The sequence below is a fragment of the Suricata suricatta genome, chromosome 2, assembly GCF_006229205.1.
Source record: "Suricata suricatta isolate VVHF042 chromosome 2, meerkat_22Aug2017_6uvM2_HiC, whole genome shotgun sequence".
In the NCBI taxonomy this organism is placed as follows: domain Eukaryota; kingdom Metazoa; phylum Chordata; class Mammalia; order Carnivora; family Herpestidae; genus Suricata; species Suricata suricatta.
This window is the reverse complement of record NC_043701.1, coordinates 180656949-180683599: the sequence shown is the minus strand read 5'-3', so window position 1 is coordinate 180683599 and position 26651 is coordinate 180656949. Positions and strand designations below refer to the sequence as shown.

Sequence of the window (26651 nt, the reverse complement as noted above, 5' to 3'; positions counted from 1 at the left end):
GACTTACCCACGAATGAGTGTGCTGGCTTCTGAAGCCCAGAAAGTCTGTTTCCAAAAGGACAGTATTTACGTGTTCGTGGCAGAGACATGCCCTTCTCTCGGCACACGTCAGCCTCCACTCTAACTACAGACTTCTACTGGGACCACAGCCTGAGCAGAGTTCATCATGAACTAAAGGAGGAAACTGAGGCTCTCCCTACGACCGGAGGCAGTTGGGGCCCGGCCCTCCCACCGCGGCCCACAGGCTAATCCTCCCCACCGCTTGTGCGGGTTTCTAAAAGAAAGAAACCAAGAAATGTAACAAAAAGGAATTATCCTAACGACTGAGTTTTCCTTCAAGGGGCCCGTCCCCGGGCAGGAGCAAGGGAGACCCCACAATTGGGCCCTGACTCCTCTCAAACGCGCTTCAGAGACGAGCTAGGACAAATCCGCCAGCATCTTCCAGGAGACGGGATTTTTCTCAGTTTGGGTTTATTTTCCAGGTCAGCGGTTTGATTTCTCAGTCCTCTCCGCCATCTGGCCATCTCAGTGAGGACAGCATTTTGTTTGCCACAACTCCTTACTTCCAGGTCTTGAAATTTTTATTTAGCTTCTTTTGAGTCTGGCACTGAAGTTCTTAAAGTTATCAGCAATGACCATGACTGAGCTAATCCTTTCTACTGATCTTCAAACAGCTACAGAAGTCCAAACAATGCCGATTCTATTTGCTAAATCAAATTTGTACTTTCTGAGAACATGAAAGTACCAGAAGGAAACCCACACGCCTGCTTCAGGCAAAGGCTCCAGGAGCTGAAATGCCGTGTGTGTGACATGGTCCGTCTGCTCTTGGGTTCAGTAACAATGAATCTTCAAAGCAACCCAAGAACAAAAAGTCTAATTCTAAGGGCAATAAAGAGCTGTGTGGCGGTGAGGGTTCTTGACATCTTGTGGCTATGTTATGCCCAGATTTTAATATTGCCCCAAAAACCAGAGATTACCTGGGAGGCCGAATCACGCAATTGATAATAAAAGCAAAGGGCTTTATTACGAATTGAGGCCCGGCCAGCCTAAACTCGGGCTCACAGACTTCGACAACACACTGGATCCACAGGGAGTGAGCCCGGAACATGGCGGGGCAGGGCCTTTATAAGTTTGGGAAGGGGGAGTTACAGGAAATTGTGACATAGGTATTGACAGCAGGTTTAACCATTCACATTGCCTAGAGTATTGGTTACTTTTGGCGGGACCCAATCACAACATTTAGAGTATTGACCAATCAGAGTGGGCCCAGGACCCTCACGTAGGGCGTGACTCGTCTTAGCCTCCATCTTTAGGCCCGCCCTTAGAATGTTACAAGGGTGGGCCCTCCTGCCTTGGGCAATGTGTGCCCTTCTGTTGTTTTCATGGAGTCCGTTTCAGACCTGCATCCTTACAGCTACAGCACCTAAGAGAGTCCCCAGAACGTGGCAGAGGTGTCAGGATGGCCAAGCGGGCTAAGGCGCCAGACCCAGCACGTGGTAGGCGCTTAGTAAAGCTTTGCTGACAGACTGAGTGAATGAACAAAGGAACAAAGTAGAAGCATGTCAGGTCCAGCTCTGGATTCAGCAGTTGTTTTTTTCCGACACGAGACAAACCTCCGTGACCATCTGAAGCCCCACAATCCTATCAATTCTATAAGGATCTCTTTTCCCGAGGTTTCAGGAACCTTCTTACTGAGAAGTCGGAGAACTCTCTGCAGCATTTCTAAGTCAACTAGTCAGAGGCATCTGCGCAAGGCCCCGCCTCCCCTAAGCCCCATGGTCAACACTGCAAGGTCTAAGGACACAGGACCCCGCACCTCACAGCCGTCCTTTATCATCCACTCGATCACGTGGCAGTGGCCTCCGTCCGCAGCCCAGTGCAGAGCCGTACAGCCTCCCAGGTCTCTGGTCTCCCAAGAAGCGCCGTGTCTTCGGAGCTGTTTCACCACATCTAGGTGCCCAGCATAGCACGCGAGCATCAGACTGCAACACACGGGAGACGCAGCATCAGCTGTAGGCACAGGTGCCGAATCAGGTCCACATTTAGCCCTCCGTGGCTCAAACCAAGAGATCCCAGTGTGAGTGGGAAAGCCGTGAAGATGATCCATACGAAATGTTGTGTCCATCAACTGACAAAAGGGTCAACGAAATGTGGCATTTTCGTACAGTGGGATGTTGTCTGTCTGCGAAAAGTAAAATACTGGTGCGTGGATGAGCCGCACTATAAATAAGCCTTAAAGGGCGCCTGCGGGGCTCAGTCGGTTAAGCGTCTGACTTCAGCTCAGGTCATGATCTCACGTTCATGGGATGGAGCCCCGTGTCGGGCTCTGTGCTGACAGCTCAGAGCCTGGAGCTTGCTTCCGAGTCTGTGTCTCCCTCTCTCTCTGACCTCCCCCTCCCATGCTCCGTCTCTCTCTGTATCAAAAATAAATAAAACATTAACAAAAATTCCAAAGGACTATTTCTTTAAAAAAAAATTAAAAATAAAGTATCACTGTGACGGAGTAAGACATGGGATTTAAAAATGTCCACGCGTCTGTGAAGATGTTCAAAACAGATCGAGGGGAGAAAACACTCATTGGACATTACAGATGGCAATTTGATCAGTTCTCTACTCTAAACATTGGTACTTAAAGAAAATAAACATTTACTCTGCCTGTATAGAATAAAACGTAGTCTATCCTCAGTGGATGAGGGAAGCCCTTTTTCATAGAAGCCTGCCAGCTAATCAATATGGAAGGAATTATGGAATTAGAAAATCACATTTTTGCAACTCCCAATTAAATTGATTCAGGCAAGGACTCTCAGTAGGTGCAAAAATCACTGGGTGAAAGGTGACGGGAGGACAGGACACTCACACCATGCTGAGTGATTACCCCATCGATTACTTGCTAATGTCAGTGGGAAGCCACATCTTTCCAAAGAAGAGACTTAGCTGTCGCACTCTAACCAAATGATCAAACCGAGAATCACCGACGGTGGGCCGACGTGCATTCCTGATAGCCACAGCCCTAGCACTGCAAGTTCACCTGCATCTCACCCAGTCTTTAAACCTAATTTTAACTTTATTGGCAATAAAGGGACAAAGGAATAAACTAAACGCCGTCTCCACAGCGTGGAGGACAGCTAGGCAACTCAAGAACATAGAGCATTCTCTAGGGTAACTGGTCTGGTCTCCTCAAAAAGTCATGGTTAAGAGGGAAAAAAATATTTAAACCAAAAAAGTAGATGGAGGGCCCGTCTAGAATAAAAGAGATTAAGCAGATAGAATAACCAGATGCAACGTATGAGCCTGGTCTCGGCCCACACCCTCTTCCCCAATAAAGCCATGAGGACCTTTTGGAGGGCAAGTGGGGAGCCCTGAATGAGTGGCAGGGGCACCAGTGACCTCAAGGAATTAGTGTGAAGTGTCGTAGGGGTGATCCTGACATGGCGGTTATGCAGGTTGATGTCCTGGGGTAGAGGGTTATGGCACCCACCAGCCTCACGCTAGTTCAGTGGGATAAAAAGCTAATAAAACGTAGACAGAGAATCAAATATGGCAAAGTCTCAACAACTGCCAAACCTAAGTGGTGAGGATATGGAAATGTATTGTACTGTTCTTGCAACTTCTCTAAACGTTTGAACTTTGCAAAATAAAGAGTAGGGGCGAGGAGGAGAAAGGTCTTCCCAACAGGGAAGTTCTACAAAGTCTCTGAGTGATTAAGAGAATGTGCAGCTCTGAGACCCAAGCCTAGGCCGGGCTGGAATGGAACCAGAGATCCATGCTTCTGTATCCTTATGTGGGCCTTCACTTCTTGGACACGCCCGGAAGAGAGCAAGCAGGCCCTTGACCTGCCCCAGGTGTGAGGGGCCTTCTTCCCACGCACACGGCCAAGTGCTTCATGCAGATGTTTGGGGGTCCCTGTCGATGCGTAGCTTTCAGGAGAGATTATCAGTTCACACGTTTGTCAATTGCATCCAAGTAAAAGGAGTCTATTTTCTACCTACACCAGCTACACACTACTATCATTTTTTTTATATTTTTTTTGAGAGACAGAGAAAGTGCACACGCGCAGAAACAGGGGAGGGGCAGAGAGAGATGGGGACAGAGGATCCAAAGCCGGCTCCGCACTGACAGGCTGACAGCGGTGAGCCCAACACGGGGCTCAAACCCATGAACCATGAGATCATGACCTGAGCTGAAGCCTGACGCTCAACCGACTGAGCCACCAGGTGCCCCCTACTATCATTTTATAATTAACAAAATGACAACGAGTTTGTAATTTTTTACTACTAGCAATTCTGCATGTTAACTTTTTAATGTATTCTGTTGCGAATTGTCTTAACTGCTCTTTTCTACTGTGTATCTTTGGGGGGGGGTATGTATATCCTCTCTATAGTAAAGATTAAAGTCATTTCTCTAGAATGTATTTGCAAATCTTTCCCCCAGACTATCCTCAACTTTGTAATTAAGTTTTTAATATGTTAGGTACCTTTAATCTTCTCCTTAGTGACTTATTTCTATGATTTTGCCTTTCCTGTTACAAGATCACATAGATATACACTGTGTTCTGTCTTTTTTTACATTTCTTTGTTTTTTTTAACGTTTATTCATTTTTGAGAGAGAGAGGGAAACAGAGACAGAGTGCAAGGTGGAGTGGGCAGAAAGGAGGAGACACAGAATCCGAAGCAGGCTCCAGGCTCTGAGCTGTCAGCACAGAGCCCGATGCGGGGCTTGAACCCATGAGCTGTGAGATCAGGACCTGAGCCGAAGGGGGATGCTTAACCGGCTGAGCCGCCCGGGCGCCCCTTTACATTTAATTCTTAACTCATCTGGAACGTATTTTGGTGCACGGCTTTAAAAGGCCAGAATTTAAGTTTTCTCCAAATAGCCTTTTTTTCTAACATGTTCCTCATTAGTTCATGTTGCTCCCATCATCATAGACTAACTTCTTACGTCCATTGGGACCTCTTTCTACTTCACTCTATAGAACTTTGTTTCCAATTATTTGTGCCAGTGTCCTACTATAATATAGTATATTACTGTAACTTTAGAAGGCATTTTAATAACTGTCAAAAGTCCACTCTGGGGACGCCTCGGCGGCTCAGTCGCTTAAGCATCCGACTTCGGCTCGGGTCATGATCTCACAGTCCGTGGGTTCTGTGCTGACAGCTCAGAGCCTAGAGCCTGCTTCGGATTCTGTGTCTCCCTCTCTCTCTGCCCCTCCCCCTGTTCACGCTCTGTCTCTCTCTCTCAAAATAAAGACATTAAAAAAAAATTTTTTTTAAAGTCCACACTGCTCTTCAACAAAGTTAACAGCTGTTGTCATCCGTTTGTTTCTCCAGGTGAATTACAGAATCATTTTGATGGGCCCCCAGGAATAATGCCTTTTGAGGCCATACTGGATCAATATATTAATCTGGGAAAAACTGAGAAGTTTACAGTATTCAATCTTGCCATTCTAGCATATGGAATATGTCCCTATTCTTTAAACCTTTAGGTCCCTCAGTAATTTTTATAGGCTTTTAATACAGATTTCTCACTTTCCTTAGCTATTTTTATTCTGTTTTGCTTTCCTCATTATATTTATTAACTGGTTGCTGTTATTTAAGACAATTTTTCCTTAATTTTGTATATTACCGAACCTTCTTATTAAGTCCAAGCGTTTGGAAGTTGGTTCTCTCTGGTACTGCCAAGAAAGTACAGGACTCTTACTCCATTTCATATCTCACCAGGCCGATCAGTGTTCCAAAATACCGATCATGAAATAACAGTCACCAGATGCCTGTTTTATGCATTTTCATATATTAACTCGTTAACAGCTCACAATTCTCTAAGTACTTCTGTTACCCCTATCTTGGAGATGGGGAAACTGAGGTACAGAGAGATTACGTAACCTGCTCAAAGTCATACACCTTGACCGCAGAGGCGTCTGGATTTGACATCAAGCTATCTGGCTCTCACCCCCTCTTCTGGGCTTCACTACCAATTCTTTTTAAATGCTTATTTATTTTTTAGAGAGACAGAGAGAGAGAGAGAGAGCACGAGAGAGGAGGAGGGGCAGAAAGAGAGGGAGACACAGAACCAGAAACAGGCTCCAGGCTCTGAGTTTTTAGCACAGAGCCTGACGTGGGGCTCGAACTCACAAGCTGCAAGATCATGACCTGAGCCGAACTCAGACGCTTTACCAACTCAGCCACTCCGACGCCCCTCACTACTATTAAAAAAGGAATCTGTCGACACTAAGAATGATACTGGCTGACCGTCTTGGATGATACACAGCTTTGCGTGACGCGAGCAAATCCATCAGGAGAGGCCGGCCTTCCCACACACCAGACACGAGGCCGGGACTTCCAGCATCCTGTACTTTAAAAGACTAAGATACTTTAACTAGTAAAGGTGCTGAGTTACACCAAACTTTTGTTTTGTGTCTACACACACACAGGTTTTCACCTTTGGTCTACTAATAGGAAGCATTATATTAAGAAATTTCCTCATCTAGACATCCTCAGCCTCTGCATGATCCTCTGAGTTGGGATGGAAGAGACATAAATACCTGTGTACATACAAACACATAACAGATTTCTTTCTATCAGACTTGAGCAGTCAGGTTATCCTCTGTAACTTTCCAACTTCCTCTCTGCTCTGGAAAAGGTCAAAGTTATCCGTCCCTAAAATCTGAGCAAGCCTATGGGTAGAACCGTTAAGTCTTAGAATCTATTTTGGAGGTAATCCTTTAATAATTTTCTAATTTCTTCCATGGATATCTGTTGGTTCAGATTTTCTGCATCTTGGGTTGGTTTTGGTGATATAATTTTCTCAGAAAAAGTACCATCGAAAAGATAATTTCAGTGAAGTTTTCTAATCTACTACAATAGACCCAAGTGCATCATTTTCTTTTGACATTGACATTTCCTCTATCATCTCTGTTATGTACCCTTCCAAAATTCTATTTATTCTTCTTCAATTTCCAAAAGATTTTCTCTATAACTATGGCTATGTACCATTTCAAAATTCTGATTTTTCTTAGATTTATAATTGGTCCATTTTATTGTATAGGTTTTTTAAGCAGCAGCTTACATTTTTTGCTCATATATTATTCAACATCTTTCTATTTTTTTTTAAAGAAAAAGTGTGATCAAGGGAGGGGCAGAGAGAGAGAGAGAGAGAGAGAGAGAGAGAGAGAATCTTAAGCAAGCTCCACACTCAGCACAGACCTGATGCAGGGCTCAATCTCACGACCCGGAGATCATGACCTGAGCTGAAACCAAGAGTCGGACACTCAATTGACTGAGCCCCCCAGGTATCCCAACAATCCTTCCATTTTCTGGTCAACTTCTACTTTCTTTCCTCTTTCCTACCTCTCAAGGTCTTTATCTAAGTTATTATTCTTTTCAAACTTGAGTTGATGGCTTAATTCCAAATTAATCCAAGAGCTAGTCAGAAAACAACTTTTTAAATTTTTAAGGGATTTTTTTTTAGTTACTTAAAATCTATTACTATGTGTGTTCAGAGAATATAGCGAGTCGGCTTTCTGAGCTCAGGAATTGATGTTTCTCCCTCGGGGCCCACCGAAGGTGACCAGTGTCTCGTCGCCACCCTCAGACATGAGTCTGCAGGGCGCACACCTCTGAGCCGCATGCCCAATGGGACTCTCAGCTCTCGAAGCTAAGCCCTTGCATTTTCGGTGCTTTTCTACCCAAGCACGGAGCACAGAGCCTGGCAGGTGGTAGCCATTCAACAAATACTGGCTGCTTAGGATTAATCAGTTAGTTAAACCCAATTGCTAGAACGGTGATTATTTTTAAGTCTTTGTAGAACATTCTTTCATCTCTCTAAGTATAGGTTTCCAAGTAGCAGGCTCTTTTCGTAGACGTCTCGCGTGCTGCACTCAGCACTTTTACCGCACAAAGTTCTCAGGCTGTATCTTGGATTGTGGCTGCTGGGTGCTTCACTGGGAACAACTAAGAGTTTCAGTTAAGAGAGTAAGACGAAGTGTAATGAGAGCCCTGAAGGGCGCACAAAATGTCACAGCCCCTTAGCGCCCCCTGCCCGGCGCACAGCTGGCGACGGCAAGCATGGCTATCAGCTACTAGCACTGAGCGTGTGCTGGGCGCTGAGCTAGGGAAGGTTCGTGCATTATAATTTGCAGCCCATAAATACCTTGCTGAATGAAGTCATGAGCGTACACATGAATAAGCGAAGCTTTGTCATCAACATCTTTCATTTGGAATACGGTCAAGAGAGGCTGCATCAAATATTTGGGTTAGAGGAAACACCCCCTGGGCACAAGCCTGGTCACGTAAGGGGAGGGACATTTCAGGCCACATCAACCACCTACCTGTCTTTGCCACTCCCGTTCTTCAGGTTCACATCTGTGCCATTAGAGAGGAGGATTTTCACAAGCCTGAAGGAGATACATTTGAAAGTAACTAGACGCGTAGCTTTGATGGGTAGGAAGCCACAATAATGCACTAGCGATAAACAGCACTGCCTTTAAGACCCGTCTCCATACTTTCTTCTCTATCTTCAGAGCCCAGCTGGCTTCCAAGACAGGAGGTTATTAAACCAGAAAACTACCTCCTCACCACCAAAAAAAAAAGAGGGGGGTTAAATCCCTCATGTGAATGATTCATTGAAAACAAAGGACACCACATGAAAACACAATGTACTATCAAACTCATCTACTGTTGCTTTAATAACCCTTTTAAATAGATTTTCAAATGGAAGCATTTAATAAAATATAGGTCTGTTGTTCGAAATGCATTTAACTAGTTAAATATAAATATGAAAAATAAGCTATTCGTATTTACGCTTCTGTGTGGCATAGAGATAATGGAGCGTGTCAGTGAAAATTATATCTTAGCAACCTATCAGGGAAGCTTGTTTTCCAGAATCAGTATCCCTTCCCATTTTTTTTTTCTAAAGAAATCCAAATTCCAATAACTGGTTTTCCTGGGATACATAAAATATATCACAAAATACAATTAAGTGGCTACCTCTTTCCTCACCGGATGATTTATATATCTTTACATGGTTTCCTGCACATCGTAGAATTCCATGATTAAGACATCAGAGGGGCGCCTGGGTGGCTCAGTTGGTTGAGCATCTGACTTCGGCTCAGGTTATGATCCTACAGTTTGTTCATGAGTTCAAGCCCCACATCAGATTCTGCTGTCAGCACAGAGCCTGCTTCGGATCCTGTCCCCGTGTCTCTCTCTCTGCCCCTCCCCGTCTCACTCACTCATACGCGCGTGCGCCCTCTCTCTCTCTCAAAAATAAACATTAAAAAAGTCTTCTTAGTTTTTGTTCAGCCCTTACACGGTACAGTTGTGGAAAGGGAGAAGAAGGCAGGCTCCTGCACACCCCTGTCCCCTCCCCACCCAAAGTCCGACCGCAGCCTTCCAGAAAGGGAGAGGTTCAACCACACAGATACAAAAGGAGGACCCCCACCTGGTATATCCTTTCTGGGCAGCGACCATCAGGGCGGTGAAGCCAAACTTATTGGGAACATCGACCTTAACATTTCTTGGGAAAAACACAGAGAAAAGAGATTAACGTGCTCAGCATGGCTCCCTGAAGATTCACAGCGGATGTCTCTTGGGGGGTGGGGGTGCTAAAATGATTCATTTTCCCCAAAATTCCAGTTTCTTCTGGGCCATTAAGTTTCTGTGGTCTTAAACTGCCCTGCCTAATATTTTTAAAGGGTTCAAATGCACGAGGAGAGAAAACTGTGGTAATTTCACTTAAACGACGCACTCCCTTCCACTCAGAACCACGATGCTGTCAGGTAGAAGGCTCCGTAGAGCACCACCCCGTCCTGGCGCAGGGGACACGGGTCTTCAGTGCAGACACTGCTCCACCACGAGCCTAGTCTGGGCGAGACCCGCATTTCCCCGATTCCTGTCTCACCTAACGGACAAGAAACGCTGCCCTTGGAGGAAGAAAGCAGAGTTCCTAAATACCAGCTCAGAAGCCTTCGCTTTTCGTGGGACTCCTCCCTTCTCCAGCTCAAGAGCCCTACTCACAAATGACCTGTCTTCTAACGTTCTCCTAACTACAGACAGTCAAAAACAATCTAAGGAACATTGTCTACTTTTCATTTGGAGGCAGCCTCAAATATCTCCTCGGTGGCCACTGTGTGTGCTATTCCGAGTGTTTTTACCCACTTTTTGAATAAGAAACAGGTGACTTAATGATCCCTCAATTTCATCAGGAATTAAATAAATATGGGCACTTGGGGGTGAAAGGTGCCTAAATGCTATGGCATAGAAGCCAGAGTCGGAAATTATTTCTGGAAAAAAAAATAGGATGCCCAGGCTCCTAATTTTCATCTTCAATTTTCATTAGATAATTACCAAATACAGGAATTACACGGGGCTTAAAGGTCATCTTTATTAACTCTGCTGACTCACACCAGTCATCGGAGATCAGCTTTGGAGCAGTTTCAAAGGCAGGGAAAATTTGGGGGAAATAAGTGTGATTTTATGCACTTGCTGGGCATTAAAAATTAAAAAAAATTTTTTTCAAGGCAGATTTCTCTCACCCTCCTTGAAGTATTCGCACCAGCAAATCTTCATCATTCACATTGACAGCCCGATGAAAGTGCTCACTGCTTATGGGTTCTCCTGGAGAACGAAGATGGAAAGCAGTCATCCAAAAGCAAATGAAAGAAGATTCGCCCCGGCTGCATCCCCCCTCCTCCCGCAGCCTTCCGTGGATGCTTGAGCCCCAACAAGGCACTTGGCTATTCCATTAAGTAGATCTTATGTTTCCTATTGAACTTCTTTTACTGAAAAAGACCTTGTTTCCATAGATTAAGAACATTTAGATTGTCCTAAGGATTTGGGATATTCTCAAGTTATAAGAGTATTACTTTGTGAATGTTTTTATACGTGAAAATAATCCTTTCAGATTTCATAAGACTTAATACACGCCTCTCACAAGCAAGGAAAAGCTTCACTGTCATCACAAGGTGGTGTGTTTTTTGCCAAAGAGTCGCTACAGTACTTGAAGAAACAGTAAAAATAAATCGCTTTGATATAGGGGTGCCTGGGTGGCTGTGTTGGTTAAGCATTTGACTTTTGGGTTTAGCTCAGGTCCTGATCCCATGATTCATGAGTTCAAGCCTCACGTTGGGCTCTGGGCTAACAGGGTGGAGCCTACTTGGGATTCTCTCTCTCTCCCCGTCTCTGCCCCTCCCATGCGCTCGCTCGCTCTCTCTCTCTTTTTCTCAAAAATAAATTTAAACCAAATAAAACCTTTTAAAAAATCTGCTTTAAGTTGCTTTGATATTTGAAACCCAAATTTTCAGTTCTTCCCAAGGATGTAGCATTCAGGTCGGCCCCATCTACCTTCTGGGGGCAGGAAGCGGGGCAGGAAGGGCTCATTCACAGAAGGGGACCGCCGTGAGAAAGCCTGATATTGGGGGAGAGCCTGCCAAGTGGAGAGAGTGAGGAGGAGGATTCTGCAAAACACTCAAGGCACAACAGGAAGTGGGGCAGAAGGAAGGGCGTCCCTCTGTGCTGGAGAGGAGTAGGTCCTCAAAGAGGAGACAGGATTAAGTTCAGAAATGAGCCGAGTGGGAGAAAAAAGGAGCAAGTGAGGGAAGCCCAACTTTCAAGGCAGTTCTTCCACAACCTGACATGTTTCACATGGATGTCCTAATTGTGTGAATGGTTACACTTAAATGAGAACACACGGGGACTCAGAACAGTACCTGGCACGTGGTTAGTATCCAACTCGGGTCTGTGGTTGAGGTGGTGGTGATAATGGTGGTAATGGTCACAGCAGCTGCCCTTGGGTGCCACGGTCCGCCATGCTCTTCCACCTACGCCCAGCCCCCCACACATTTAGCACCTGACCCAGACGGGCACCGAGTTTATATCCCCAGTTCCGGGGCAGCTCAAAGGTCTCATCTGTTCATTCGACAAATGTTTATTGAGTGTAACTCACACACTCAGTCTTGACACTGAGGGTCCCAGAGAGAACAAGACAAGCATGTTCCTCTCCTTCGTCATCTACACAGGAGCACCCACTTCCAACTTATTAGTACCCGAACCCTAAAAGAAACCCACCTCCTTCACTGCACCCCAGACTGCTTCTGCTTACAGGGTCATCTGCAGAGGTCCCCTGGGCCTTGCTGCCAGGAGAGAAGTAAAACTCCCTGCTCCTGCTCCTTACGATAGGAAAACCCTCTGGGCACCCGAGCACTTTCCTCTTGGTTTCCTTGGAGGATTTTAGCTGGGCAAAATCCCCCCTTGAACCGGGGACTGAAGAATGTAGGGATCGCCATCAGAATGACCTTTCAGCTGATGCCCTTTCTTCCGGTAAAAACAAAGTTAAGCCAAGTTAAAACCATTTTGAAATAACAGTTTTGTCTGCTAGAGCTTGCCAATCTCCTGAAGATTTTTCCTTAGCCACATTGTACTTCCTTTTCATCATTCCACACATACTTTCAGACCCAAAGCTTCAAATAAAAGTATCATGATAAACTGTCAGAGGACACAGCCCACCATGTCCAGGGAAGATCGTAGCTAGCCTGGGGGCTCCAGCTGGGGGCTGGGGAAGGGAGCAGGGTTTTTACGCCCTCCCCATGCCCCCAGAGGCCCTTCGGTACAGCTGGAGACATTGTTTTGTTGTCACATCCGTTGGGTAGAGGCCAGGAATACCGATCAAGACCCTACAGTGCACAGGACGAGTATTACCCAGCCCCCAGATGTCAACAGTGCCAAGGTTGAGAAACTCTGGGCTAGAGTAACATGGACTTAAAACAATTAGGTGACCCGTCCATACTTAAGTAGACGAACCCGTGGAAAGTCCCTTCCTTCTTCCCATAAGAGGAGAAAGGCAGAATGGCGATGGTTATGGGTTATGTCTGTCACCCCACCAAACAGCCCCCCTCCTGTGACCCTCAAACTTCAATTCCCACCAAAAATACAGAAACCAGTAACTTGCATACAGTCATCCAGAAGAACACAGGAAGCTCATCCTCTTCCTACTAAATTCTAAATATGGCATCCTAACTCCAAACCTACGGATTAAGCTCTATCTAGGACTTTACACAAGGCTTTCTAGATTCTTCTTCAGGACACAAAACTGAGAGCCAGGAAGGCTGAGTGAGTTGTCCAGGGTCCAGAAGGCAGGAGTGGGCAACATCAGAGCTCAAAACAAGTCTTTCCCGAAGGCCATGCTCCTTCCTTGGGTGGAGGTAGCAGACCAGGTCATCACATGCTTCCAATCATATTAAATGTTGAATGTAAGCAGACTTCTTAAACAAATATGAGCACCCTCACAGAGTGTTCAATGAAAGGGAATGCTAAACACCAAGAAGCTTCAGAAAAGCGCTAACGTCTTGAGATTTTAAAGAAAGTTCTAGAAGCACTTGCAGTATCCCAGTATATTTCTATACTGACCACCTCGAACCCAGGTCGCCCGTCTCCCGTGACCCATACAGCTGTCTGGTGGGGGGAGGGCTCATCCTGGTGCATCCTACCCAGCACACCCCGCAGCATGCAAATATTGGGAAATGAAAGAAGCTCATTTGGGGTTTAGAAGCTTGAGTACTTTGTGTAGCAAAGACTGGGGTATTTTGAGAGCAGGACATAATTTGAAGGAATTGCCTAGTCCGGCTCCTGCAGGAGGTAATCAGCGCCCTGGTAACCTAATCTGAAAACAAAAGGCCACCTCTCGGGAGAGAGGGAACACAGCCTAATTGTTCAGCAGCCCTTGCTCGCTCAGTTTCAGCCAAAGGAAGCAAGAACGGTCATTAGGGCATGAAAGCTCTTTCTCGGCATTAACTCATCAACTCGTCTCAGAAAACTGCCCGGAAGGTAAAGAGGTTCTGAGGATTCACACCAACCGTGGATCAACCGAGGCAGGGACCAGTCCTGGTTTCTGAGAATTTGAGAGAAACAAATGAAAGGGCTCCTGTCTGCCGCGCACAGCAGCTCTGTCTCCCCCTAGAGACAGGAGTCACACCAAAAAGAAAGGAAATTCTGGTGGAACCAAACTTGCCACTCCTCCTACCCTGAGTCCTTTTAAGACACTGTGGGCCCGGCCCAAGGGACTGCGGTCGATTAAGTGCAACTGAACACACAGACGGCAGGCTTTGCCTCTGGGGGTTTGGTTAGCTGATGTCGACCCGGAGGGTCGCAATGACAAACACGAATGGATGCCACCCACGGGTAGGATGTCCGGAGCACTGGCCCACGCCGCGTGGAACTCGTCAGGCAGGGCCACGTGACGGGACACCCCGAGCAGAAGGGCAGAAAGCCATCGCCCGGTTCTGTAAACGGGCCATCGGGCCACACATGTGCCAACGGGTATTTTAACGGGGGAACCCTTTCTCGGTGGAATTTAAGTCTCTCTTAGAAGCAGAGAATAAATGAGGAGCTCATTGGAGGAGCTATTTGCCAATTAACAAGCCGCAGCTCTGTTTCTCTGTTTAAGGGCCCAACTGATTAAAGGCGCATGCCTCATTTAAGCAGGAGTCTCATGGACGTTACCTGGAATTAAAAAAAAAAGGGGCCCAGCATCCTTTATTCAAAGTACATGCCTTTGCGATTCATTAAAACGCTTTCAAACTCAATGCAAAGGATCAACCCGCAGAAGCATTTTCACTTGTTTTATGGAATATTCACATTTTTAATTCTTTGTTTAGCGTGATCTGCCCTCTTTGAGGTATTACAAATATAATAATAGCAGAAGGGGTACCCCGGCCCTGGTCCCCAGGAGAGCCCCGAGAGCTGCAGCACCGCTGTGACCTGCAGCGAAAGGCTCAGGAAGGCCCCAGGGCACGGGTGATCACCGGGAACCACATCTCCATCAAGCCCTGGTCCCCACAGGAGGCCCTGTCTCATGGCCCGTGGAAGCCACAGGCCACAGTGACAAATGCCCAGGACAGTGGGACCAGCTCTCCGCAGCCCTTTCTCAGAAGCCGGCTCAGCAAGAAGGCGGCTCAATCCTCATCAGCTAACGGAAAGTGACAATGGTCTCTGCCCTTCCTAAAGGGCTCCGAATGGTACGCAAACACCCCGTCAACTCTGGCCAGAGTCCAGAAGGTCCCCAGAACGGCTCTCTCCATCTATTAAAGCACAAGTAGACGCCCCCTCACGCTACGGCCAGGCTCAGCCCATAAACAAGGTCACACGGTGTTTTGACCCCTCCATTGCTTGTTGAAACAATCAATCAGTGAAGACTGCTGTTTGGATAAAGGAGTCTAGTGTGCGTTTACTCACTGGTCGTAGACACCGAGACCACTGGGCTGTACTCATGCTCTCCAGAGGGGCTGGTGACCTTCAGTCGAAATCTGTACAGGGTTCGTGGTTCCAGACCTTCCACAACATGCTTTGTAGCATATCCCCTAGACGAGAGAAGACACGTGTGACAATGACACCAAGTAATCGAATTGGCACGCTCTGAGAGTTACCAAAAGAGCGGGTGGATGTGCGTTTTGAATGCACATCCTCTAGGACCCCATGTTGGTTGTGGTCAGTCTCCCACACCAGACTGCCAGGGCCCTGGGCGCAAAGGACAAGTCACGCACCCGTCCCTCCCCACCCTGCCCAAAGCGTCGAATCAGGAGCAAACGCATGACTTTTTGCTTGAAGCAAAACTACTAATTTTGAGGGTGGTTGTTACACAGCAAGGGATAACAGATACACATCAACAAAGAAGAAACTGTAACAAAGACAACGAAGAAATGGCACCAACTGCATTAAGAAGAAAACATTTGGGGGTGCCTGGGTGACTCAGGCGGTGGAGCATCCGACTTCAGCTCAGGACATGATCTTGCAGTTCATGGGTTCGAGCCCCACGTTGGGCTCTGTGCTGACAGCTCAGAGCCTGGAGCCTGCTTCGGATTCTGTGTCTCCCTTTCTGTCTGTCCCTCCCCCTTGCACTCTCTCTCTAAAACAAACATTTAAGAAAAACTTTTTTTAAAGAAAAAAAAACATTTGAATAAAGAAACCAAGAAAACAGAAGGGTTAAAAGTTGATATAAATATGTTTATCATAAAAGTGAAAACTCTAAAACCAAGATAAATATTCAGAAAAACTGCATGGTCCAAAAAATCATTTTCATCACCATCTAAAACATAGGAGGGCAGCACACAGTCTCAAGAGTGAGTGGATTCTGTCATGAGGTGAGCACACATCCAGATGTATAGATACATGAATCACAGAATAGGAACCCTGACTTCGTGGCATCTGAAAAGACCCTTCGGAGCTCAGATGGCATATGATGTCAAAGCTTCAGTGGAATTCAATGTCAAGGGTTAAAGACTTAACAGAGTTTTAGACCAAAATAAAACCAAAAGTGCCCCCACTAAAGCCCAATGTAGCTGAACGCCATAAGGTCACCCTGAAGCGAACAGCTCCTTCAGAGCCCCCGGAAAGACAGATTACACACCTGCTTTGAAAGCAGACATTACTGAGCACGTGAATGGAAGTCTGGAAGCTCTCACTTCAAGGGAGAGGACCCCCAGCAGAGCCCCCAACACAGGGGCCAGGGCCACCACCGCTGGCCGCTGTACTCCCCAACATTCCCAACGATCACAGCCCAGCCACGGGGTGACCAACAGAGGCTGTGGGAGCCATACAACTCCCCACGGCCGCGGAACGGTACCTAAACAAACAGAACAATCTAGAGGAAAGCATAACGCATGCCCGGATTTTTGTGATCAGTCAATAAGCAAATATTTGGTGCAGCAGCTGAGCAAACATGGAACAGAAGGAACCAGATACCAGGGCACCTGGGCAGCTCCATTGGTTAAGTGTCAGACTCTTGATCTCGGCTCAGGTCATGATCTCACAGTTTGTGGGTTCAAACCCTGTGTTGGGCTCTGCACGGAGCCTGGAGCCCGTTTGGGATTCTCTCTGCCCCCTCCCCTACTCATGCTGTCTCGGTCTCCCTCAAAATAAATAAATAAATTTCGAAGGGAAGAAAGGAGGAAGGGAGGAGGAAAGAAAGGAGGAGAAAAAAAGAGAAAAAGAGAAAGAAAATACTAGAACACCTAAGGACTCAGTTGCCAGATTTGCCATGTCTCTCTCGGCTCCCCCCACGCCTCCCCCTGTTCTGATCTAGCCTCCTGTTGGGGACTCTGGACTCACTTCTGTAGCCCTGACTCTGCCCCAGCCCAGCCCTCCGCGCCTCCATCGGACCGCCAGCTGGTGTCCCAGCGGAGCTCTGCTCCTCCCCCAGACGTCCCATCTTTGTTCCTTGAGTTGCTTGGGCCCAAACCCTCGGTGCCACCAGCAGAAGACTGGATTATTGTCCCCATGTATTTGGTGCCCTCCCAAGGGTTCTGTACCGCAGTCCTCTTGACCGTGGGATTTGCTTTGAGCAACGAAGCGGAAGCAGGAGTGAAATGTGCCGTTCAGGATGGAACTTGAAGAAAGTGTGCCCTGTCCTCTGCCCGCCGCCTCAGGGACTGCCACCACGTAGGCACAGGCTGCTGCGTCAGCCCAGGCAGACGTGGGAGACAGACACCCGGGAAGGAAGCCGCGGCCGACACAACGGGGATTCCGTGCGGGGCCATGGAAGGTTCTAAGGTGTAATGCGCATGGCTCTCCTGTCATCTCCTGCCGCCTTGAAGCCCCTCCTGCCCGCACATGTCATATCTGAACCACCAGCAAAGTCTTCAAGTCTGTCTTCCACACCATCCTAAATTCAAGTACCGCTCACACTCTGTTCCGTCCTCTCCCGCCTCAATTATTTGCAAAAGCATCTGCCTTCCTGCAGCTTGTTCTCCCCTCATCGGCCAGAGCGACTGTCAGAGAGCACCTGCCAGGCTGCACCCCTCCTCAGACTAGTGGTCTCCACGGGGTCCCCATCTCTTGGGGCAGAAGCCACGGCTCTGCCCAGCGACTCCCTGCCATCACCTCGCTGACCGCAGCCCGTGGGGCTCTCCTCACTCGCTGCGCTCCTCGGTGCTCCTGGAACATACCAGGCACAAGCCCGTCTCTCTGGCTGTTTCATTTGCTGGAATGTTCTTTCAGATCCTCACCAGCTCCAGATATCCCTCCTCTTTACCCAGATGTCACCCGGGCAGGGAAGCCTTCTCTACCTCTGCTCCAAACCCCCAACATTTCCTGTGCTTTTTCTCCTCGCACTTATCACCATCTGGCCGACTTGATATTTTCACTTATGTCTTTTATTTATTGTTTTTCTCATCATGCGGGGGGAAATTGTGTCTGTGTTCAGTGTGCATCCCCAGCACCCAGAATGGTGTCTGGCACATGGGAAATACTCACTAATACATGCTGATTGAATAAAATGTGAATGAATGATTCATGAATGAAATGCACAGTTATCGTAGGAATTTAGAAGGGTAGGCATGCTCCAAGGACGACAAACAGATCTCACGGAGGATTCATGCTCAGAAACAAGAGAGACAAGAAAGGCCGGTTGAGGGCAAATTGTGAAGGTCAGCAAATGCTCGTCCGAAGAGTTTGGCCTTCATCCTTCCAGAAATGGAGACTCGTGGAAGGGATTTGAAGAAAAGGAAGATTAACAAGAAAGTTAACCTAGCAAGCAGAAGGAGAAGGATAGAAGGCCAGGAAAAGGGGCAGGAGGCCAATGCAGTCAGCAAGTGGGCTAGACGGTCTTAGGACCTGGAGAGATGTCCAGGAATGATCCAGAAGATGGAGCTGGCATCCTCGTCGGGGGAAATGCCACAGCGTCACCTAGAGAAGCAAAGGAGGCATCTGCAAAGGGAAAACTCACAAAGCTGGGTACCCGGCTATGAGGGACGCTCAAGTCCAAGAAGACACCAGGATTGGCTGGCCGTGAAGGGGATAGAAACTGACAAGTCAAAACGTTCTGAAATCCATCATTCCAAGGTCACATATTCTAAACTGCCTTTTCAAAGCACGGCATTGCCGGTTTTAAGGACACCTAGAGAAAGCATAACGAAGCAGAAGAGGTCACAATTAACACAGTCTAGTTCTGCCATCTAGTGTCAAGCTCTTGCATCAACTCTTCGAGGGGAGGCAAGCATTTCAGGCGGCGCTGGGGGAGGCAGATGGAGGCCTCGCTGTGAGCTCCATGTCGGGACCTCATCCAGGTGAACCTGCCTCTGACACACTGAGGTCTCTGGGGAACAGACACGTCCGCCTGGAGGCCAGGCCGTGGGGCTGCACCCTCTCTCTGGGGCCGTGCGCTACCTGGACGCCCCACAAAAGAGACGGGAGGAAGTGGAGGCGTATGCAGTGGGGCCCCACCTGACCTGCCCAAGTGCAAGTGCAGCCAGCGTGTGTGAGGGAAATGGGGGTGGGGCTGTATGATCGGGTCTTTCCCTTCTCCGTACAAATACTTCTAATACCAGAATTCATGGTTTTAGGGGCACCTGGGTGGCTCAGTCAGTTAAGCTTCTGACAGCTGTGCTGACAGCTCAGCGCCTGGAGCCTGCTTCCGATTCTGTGCTTGTGCTTTCCCTGCCCCTCCCCCACCCACACTCTGTGTGTGTTTCTCTCTCAAAAATAAACATTAAAAAAAAAAAAAAAGAGGGGCGCCTGGGTGGCTCAGTCAGTTGAGCATCTAACTTCGGCTCAGGTCGTGATCTCACGGTTCATGAGTTCAAGCCCTGCATCAGACTCTGTGCTCACAGCTCAGAACCCGGAGCCCGCTTCAGATTCTGTGTCTCCTTCTCTCTCTGACCCTCCCCTGCTCATGCTCTGACTCTCTGTCTCTCAAAAATAAGTACACGTTAAAAATTAAAAAAAAAAATAAAGAATTCATGCTTTCAGATGGAAACCACTCCATAGAGAATAACACACAACATGATATCATTCAAATAACATTTTCAAGTAGTCAGGCGAATTACTATCAGATTAACTGCATTTCAGATTAGTGCATTTGGGGTTTTCTATGGAAGGATTTTTTTTGGTTGTTTTGGGCGGGGTTGTTTTGGTTTTGTTCTTGATACACAGAATTGTTCATTAAACCCCAGGGAACATGGAAGGCTCTGTGAAGACCCTCACACGACCACAACGCCACCTCGAGGAAAGGCCAGCGACAGGCTGGAGCCACTCTGTCCTTGACCAGGCCAAGGCCAGCCTCCGGGCTGTGAGCCTGCACTCTAGCTTCCCGTAACGTGAGCACCGGGGGGAACGGGCGGAAACGGGCCAGAGGTGCACAAGGTCTTTCAGTATCACTGCTTACGACCGCGTGCAAAATCTACGACAATCTCAAAATTAGTTTCCGTTCAAGGCCGATTTGCCTCTCATGTTTGGTACACCTAAAATAGTCATTTTGCAAGTGGCAAAGCTGTCAAAGGGAAGAACTAAGGCTTGAAATGCAGACTAAGAAAGAGACTTCCTGACTGCCCCGAGTGATGCTCGTTTATGAGTTCGTGTGACAAATCCTGAGAGCGCCCACGGTGTGCCAAGGCTCCGCCGCCAGGACCGGGGGACCCGGTGGAAACGAGCAGAAGTCTTTCCAGCCTCTCGCGGAGTTTAAAGCCTGGTGGGGAGACACAGTGAGCACGCCAACAGAACAGAGCCAGCAGAGCCAAATGTCATTAGACACAGGAACTGAAGTCCTGACGGAGGGGTGCCTGGGCGGAAGGAAGCCGCTTCGGCGGACCGTCGCGGAGGGGACATTTGCCCTGATGTCCATGAAGTGTGAAGGAACCAGTCGTATGCAAACAGGAGGAAACGCCTTCAAAGGGGTAACGAGAAGGGCCCTGACCTGGGAACCAGCACGGCCCGGAAAGAGCTAGCAAAGGGCAGCGGTATGACCGGAGGTCCAGAAGTCATCCAGGGCAGACCGGGGGCCCAGCCCCCCTCTCCGAACACAGTGGCCTCACAGAACCTCCTCTAATCTCAGATTCTCTTGATTCTGTCTCTACATTTCAGAGTTTTAAAATATACCATTAGAATATTACACAAGCCGAAGAAGGTCTCAAAGGTATAGGAGGTTTAATTTCAAAGTTATTGCTAATGCTTATCTTCCAAAAGTTATAAATCGTAAAGAGCGTGCATGCAGAGAGCGCCAACTCATTTTTTTCTTTCATTTCAAAACGAGTCCTTTTAAAATAGGAATAGAATCAAGCTGCTCCTTTTTTTTTTTAATTAATTTTTTTTTTTTTTTGAGAGAGAGAGTGCACACACCAGCAGGGGATGGGCAGAGAGAGGAAGACGGAGAATCCGAAGCAGGCTCTGTGCTGACAGCAGAGAGCCCGACGTGGGGCTCGAACTCATGAACCGCAAGACCATGACCGACTGAAGTCAGACGCCTCACCAACTGAGCCACGCAGGCGCCCCGAAACAAGTCTTTTCAGAAATGATAGAAACCATTCCAGCTCATCAGGAAATCATAGCAAAATGTGAAGCAATTCAACACTGCACCTACGTATAAATGATACCGTAAGTGTGCATTTTGGGGTCTTCTTCCTCGACTGAAAACCTGAGCCACTGCTCTTGAGGTCCATGCCGTTTGGCTTTCTTGTCCAGATCCCAGTACAGTTCAATGCTGTGATGAGTCACCCTGCCCACAACGGGCGGGTGAGGCTTTGAGGACGGTGTGATTTCTGAAAAAAGAAGGATACAGAATCTCAGGACTCCATTTCCGGAAGGACCAGAGACCCGCGGAGCGCAGGGCAGCTGCTCAGAGATCAGACGGTTTTCCTACACATCAGGCATTGTGTAAGGATCCCTCCCCCCACCCTCGCACTCCCCCTCCTCCCCCTTCCCCCACCCTGCTTGCAGAACATCTGAAAAACAAGTGACAGAAAATTCAGGTGATGTCAGCGAGCTACCCCACACTTGAACGACTAGATCATACCGGTCCCACCAACACTGTATTTCACTTACAGACCTTTCCAAAATGATAGTTAACATACCAGACTAATTAGGTTGCTTTTGAGCTAATGAAACTCCGTGTGCTGCTATAATCCTTCAACGACACGGCTAGTAAACAGAGCTGGTAGTAAAATACACCTGGTCCCAGTGTTTGTAACACAGATGACAAAGGACCGGTACCTGTTCTCTACAAACAGCTCTTACAAACTCACCCTGGGGAAAACCCAACGGCTAATCCCTAACCAGGGAAACGATGAGCAGTGCACAAAACACATCAAAAACAAACAGCCAGCATCCAGTCTGAGCACACGTTCATATTCCCTACTGGTCACAGAAATTGAGGACAGTGGTGTGTAACTTTGTATCCGGACACTCAAGAAGAGAGGTCACAACTACCGGAGGTGACGGTGCAGGGAGGGGACGCTCTCATACATCGGTGGTCAGGAAATAGGAATTCCAGTCATTTTAGGAAGCAATATGGTAACATTGTTTAAAAAAACAAACCTATAGGCCTTCTCTCCAGCCCTCCAATGAATGCAGAAATCAGAGCGCCGAGGGACACCCATTCAAGGACATTAAGTGCTACAGTTTTCAGCAATTTATGCGCGCGCACAAGAGAGAGAGAGAGAGAGAGAGAGAGAGAGAGAGAGAGAGAGAGAGATGACCCATTAATAAGGGAACAAATAAATGAGGACAAATAAAAGCTGACAAGGGGCCCAGGACCCACCAGGCTGGTCAGTGTTTGGTTGTTGTGTTTCAGGTTGGGTTCACCCACTCCAGTGAGATTTTCGGGTTCTCTGGGGTCCGTGGGTCAGTCCGTGCCTTACACTACTAAAACCTCTCCCTAAGACTACTGAATACCGAAAACGAACCATGGACTGAAGGGGGTGGGGGAGGGAGGGAAGGGGGTGATGGTCATGGTGGGGGGCACTTGTGGGGAGAAGCACTGTGTGTTATATGGAAACCAACTTGACAATACACTATTAAAAAATAATAATAAATAAACATTAAAAAATAAAAATAAATAAAACCTCTCCCTAGACTGCAAGGCCTTCAGGCCTCAAAAGTATCACTGATTCAGCACACTTGTTATTCAGGGAGAAAAGCCCTGTGCTGCCCTGAAGCTGGGCCCCAGGGAGCTGCCCCCCTGCCTGGCTGGCAGACCCGGGGAGGCCTCCTGCAGCGCGGCGCCGCCCTGGTCCTGCCTGCTCCAGGCCTGGAGGACCAGGACCGGGACGCGGCCACCCTCCTTTACTTCCCAGAGATGCACTAGGGGGCAGTCGGCAAGCTCCTTTTTCTCAACTTCGTGCTCCTAATATTTATCCAAAGCACGGGACGGTGGGATTGGAAAGCCTGGCTTCAAATTCACGCTCTCAAACGGTCAAAACTCTTCAGCCTGTTTTGTGATAACTAAATAACAGTGAGGAGCTCAACCCGGGCGCCTGGGTGGCTCAGTCGGTTTAGCGTCCGACTTTGGCTCAGGTCGTGGTCTCACGGTGCCGTGAGTCCGAGCCCCACCGTGGGCTCGCTGCTGTCCGTGCAGAGCGCACTTGGCATCCTCTGTCTCCCACTCCGTCTTCCCCTCCCCCGCTTGCTCACGCGCTCTCTCTCAAAAATAAACATTTTTGTAAAGGGAAGTGGCTACATAAATCACGGTGTACTTCATACAATGAAATCCTACAGAGCACCCAAAAGAAACGAGTTCTACCCGTGACACACGTCAATCTCAATGAGTGGAAAACACATTTAAAGGATACGCTACATGATACCATTTATGTGTTTAGCACACAACACTAGCTATTATTTATGAATACACACGGATGCATAGACGTTAAATACGTGGACAGGAAGAATGCACACCACCTGGGCCGAGTTATCCCGAAGCCGGGAAAGGGACGGAGATGTAATGGGGAGGGGCCCTTACCTCTATATTTGTAGGGTTTCAGTTCTTCAAGAATTTAAGACACAGTCAGCAAAATGCTTGCATTTTAAACTGATATGGTATATGGGAGTGTACAATTTTCAATGTCTTGGGGGTATTTGAAATATTAAGAATTACAAAAATGGTAAGCAGGGGCACCTGGGTGGCTCAGTCGGTTAAGCAGCCGAATTCGGCTCAGGTCATGATCTCACGGTTCGTGGGTTCGAGCCCTGTGTCAGGCTCTGTGCTGACAGCTCAGAGCCTGGAGCCTGCTTCGGATTCTGCGTCTCCCTCTCTCTGCTTCTCCCTCACACTCTGTGTCTCTCTCCCTCTCAAAAAATAAACAAACATTAGAAAAAAAATTTTAAATGGTAAACATTACTCTTACAGGACTGGTGGTTTTCTTATAGAAAACGATTTCAGCGTCCTACATGCTGGTGAGTATTTGGGGGACAAGGGCACTTTCGCTTCCCCCACAGCCCGGCCGCCAGCCCTGGGGTGTTAGCATCTCATTTAATCCCAGCAATGCCGCTTGGCATGTTCTGAAGACATGATGTTAGGACACCATAGTTGAGCAACTTTTTTTTTTTTTTTCCTTTCCAGAACCCTCTAAACCTATCCAAAGACTGGGACTGAGAGACTGTTATGGACAACCCCCAACAGAAGTAGAAGCCAAAACCTGCTTCTATTCCAAAGACGCCCGGCTTAGAATCCTACTAAAAATCAGGATAAGCAAGGAACGAAGGTAATGCCAGATTTTGAAATGGAAAAATCAAAGGGCTCACCATGAATTGTGATAGGAGGAACTAAAAGATAATAATCCCAGTTACCCAAGCGTTCCTCACACCTTGCTCTCCACGAATCACTGACACAAGCAAACAACCAGAGACCTCTGTCCCTGAGCCTGGCCCTGGTGCCGCCAACCTGGCAACAGGCCCCCAGCCAGCTGCAGGCTCAGCACGGAGGGACCCCCCGCCTCCCACCGCCCTCCCCCCATCTGGCACACCAGGAGAGCTGTGGCATTTGGAAAAGTTGGTTTGCTAACCGCACCCCCCCCGCACCTTTTTCTTAAGGAGAGATCAGACTTCCCTGACCGCACACGAATCACGGCCGTGGTGACGGCCACCGGCTGTAATGGAGACGCCACGCTGCACCTCGTTCGTTCCCCCAGAACACGGAACAAGTGTGCACCGGCCCATCGGGATGTGCTAAGTCGTCTTTACTTAACAACGAAACTTCCCACGATGCAAATCTCAACCTGGGTAAGAGATGCTTTGGGTCGAAAGCGATTAATGCCAAGCAGACTCGGATGGTCAGGACACGAATGAGTGTTCTCATCAGAGAAGACCCGAGGATTTTTCAGGTGACCAAACAATAACCAGCGGATGAGACCAAACTCGTTTCGGTCTTGGAACAACCTACAGTCATTTGACAAGTGTGTTTTAATCCATACAACATTATACGCTACATATATTACACCATTATACATATATACTTATGTTACATTGTATACTGTACATATATTGATAAAAATTCTATTTTTGTCATGACTTGCCAATATACATATTTTAGGATGTTGGCTTTTGGATCAAAAATACATATATGAACACGTCACTAGCCCACGTGCAAACATTGGCACGCAGCGGGGACAGCGCTGGGTCAGCACTGAGTCTCCGGAAGAACTGACAGGCCCTACCTGCCGGGAGGAAAATGGCAAGAACTCAGCTCTCACTCTGTGGCAGGCACCCTCGTAGATGCTTTCCACTGATTTCTCTGTTTAACCTTCGCTACAGCTCTATACGGTACAAGGATTTTTTAAAATTCTCATCATAAAATATCCAAGACACAGAGAGGTTAACAAATTTGTCTGAGGTCACACAGCAGTAACCCTCAGAACCAGGCAGTTCTGGCTCAGGGGTCCCTAACTTATTTTTTTTTTAAGTTTATTTGTTTATTTACTTGGAGAGACAGAGTACAAGTAGGGGAGGGGCAGAGAGAGAGAGAATCCCAAGCAGGATTGGCACTATCAGTGCACAGCCTGATGTGAGGCTTGAACTCACAAAATGTAAGATCATGACCTGAGCTGAAATCAAGAGGCTGCTTCATCGGCTGAGCCGCCCAGGCGCACCAAGAGTCCCTAACTTTTAACCCTTGGTGCTCATCAAGAGAAGCCTGCTCTCAGCCCCCTTCACCTGTTTCACCCACCCCCACCCCCACCCCCTCTGGTAACCACCATTTTGTTCTCTCTAGTTAAGAGTCCCTTTTGGGGGCGCCTGGGTAGCTCAGTCGGTCAGCGTCTGACTCAAATTTAAGCCCCGCATCGGGCTCTGTGCTGACCATGCTGAGCCTGCTTAGGATTCTCTCTCTGCCCCTCCCGCATCGCTCTCTATCTCAAAGTTAAAAAATCAACTTAAAAAAAAAAGTGGTTTTTGGTCAAACCATTTTTTTTTAAATAACATTTAACTTGTGAGCCAACTTGAACCCCCAGGTAATTTAAAAACGAACATGAAAAGTTAACAATTAAAGGGGAGATGGTCATTGTTTACATAAAGTGCAGGGATGTGGCACGTGGGAGAGAGAAGTGCGGCCAAGTCCCTCGGCACCGGGGTCAGGAACTCGGTCCACGAGAAGGAACGTGGCCCAGGCGAGCACAGGACCAGACGTGGGGGCCGAGAAGATGGGGAGGTGTGGCAGCCGTCCCCCTGGACACGGTAAGTGTGGGAAGGAAGCCGGCCAGGCGCCTCGTTACGTCCAGCATGCAATGTGGGGTTGGGGGAAGGCTGGGGCAGTAACAGGTGAGAAGAGGTTCTAGAACGTGGGTTACATAATGGGTGAGGTGACCCCTACATAAGTACTCACACCAGGGCAGGGCACACACGTCGTACTGGAAAAATCTGCCAACCTGAGTTTACTACCAACACGCGAACAAGCTCCTCCATTTTCAA

At 47.8% G+C, this 26651-nt stretch overlaps 1 protein-coding gene across 1 annotated transcript in view; it reads right to left on the bottom strand.

Moving 5' to 3' along the window:
* FANK1 (fibronectin type III and ankyrin repeat domains 1) overlaps positions 1 to 26651 on the bottom strand; it is a 96114-nt gene that overhangs the window by 2772 nt on the left and 66691 nt on the right. Inside the window, exons 3-8 of the mRNA XM_029920608.1 lie at positions 21337 to 21514; positions 15222 to 15346; positions 10529 to 10610; positions 9436 to 9510; positions 8324 to 8389; positions 1817 to 1982 (exon numbers count right to left, since the gene is read on the bottom strand). Coding sequence (XP_029776468.1) covers positions 1817 to 1982; positions 8324 to 8389; positions 9436 to 9510; positions 10529 to 10610; positions 15222 to 15346; positions 21337 to 21514 — 692 coding nt within the window. The remainder of the gene's footprint in view (positions 1 to 1816; positions 1983 to 8323; positions 8390 to 9435; positions 9511 to 10528; positions 10611 to 15221; positions 15347 to 21336; positions 21515 to 26651) is intronic.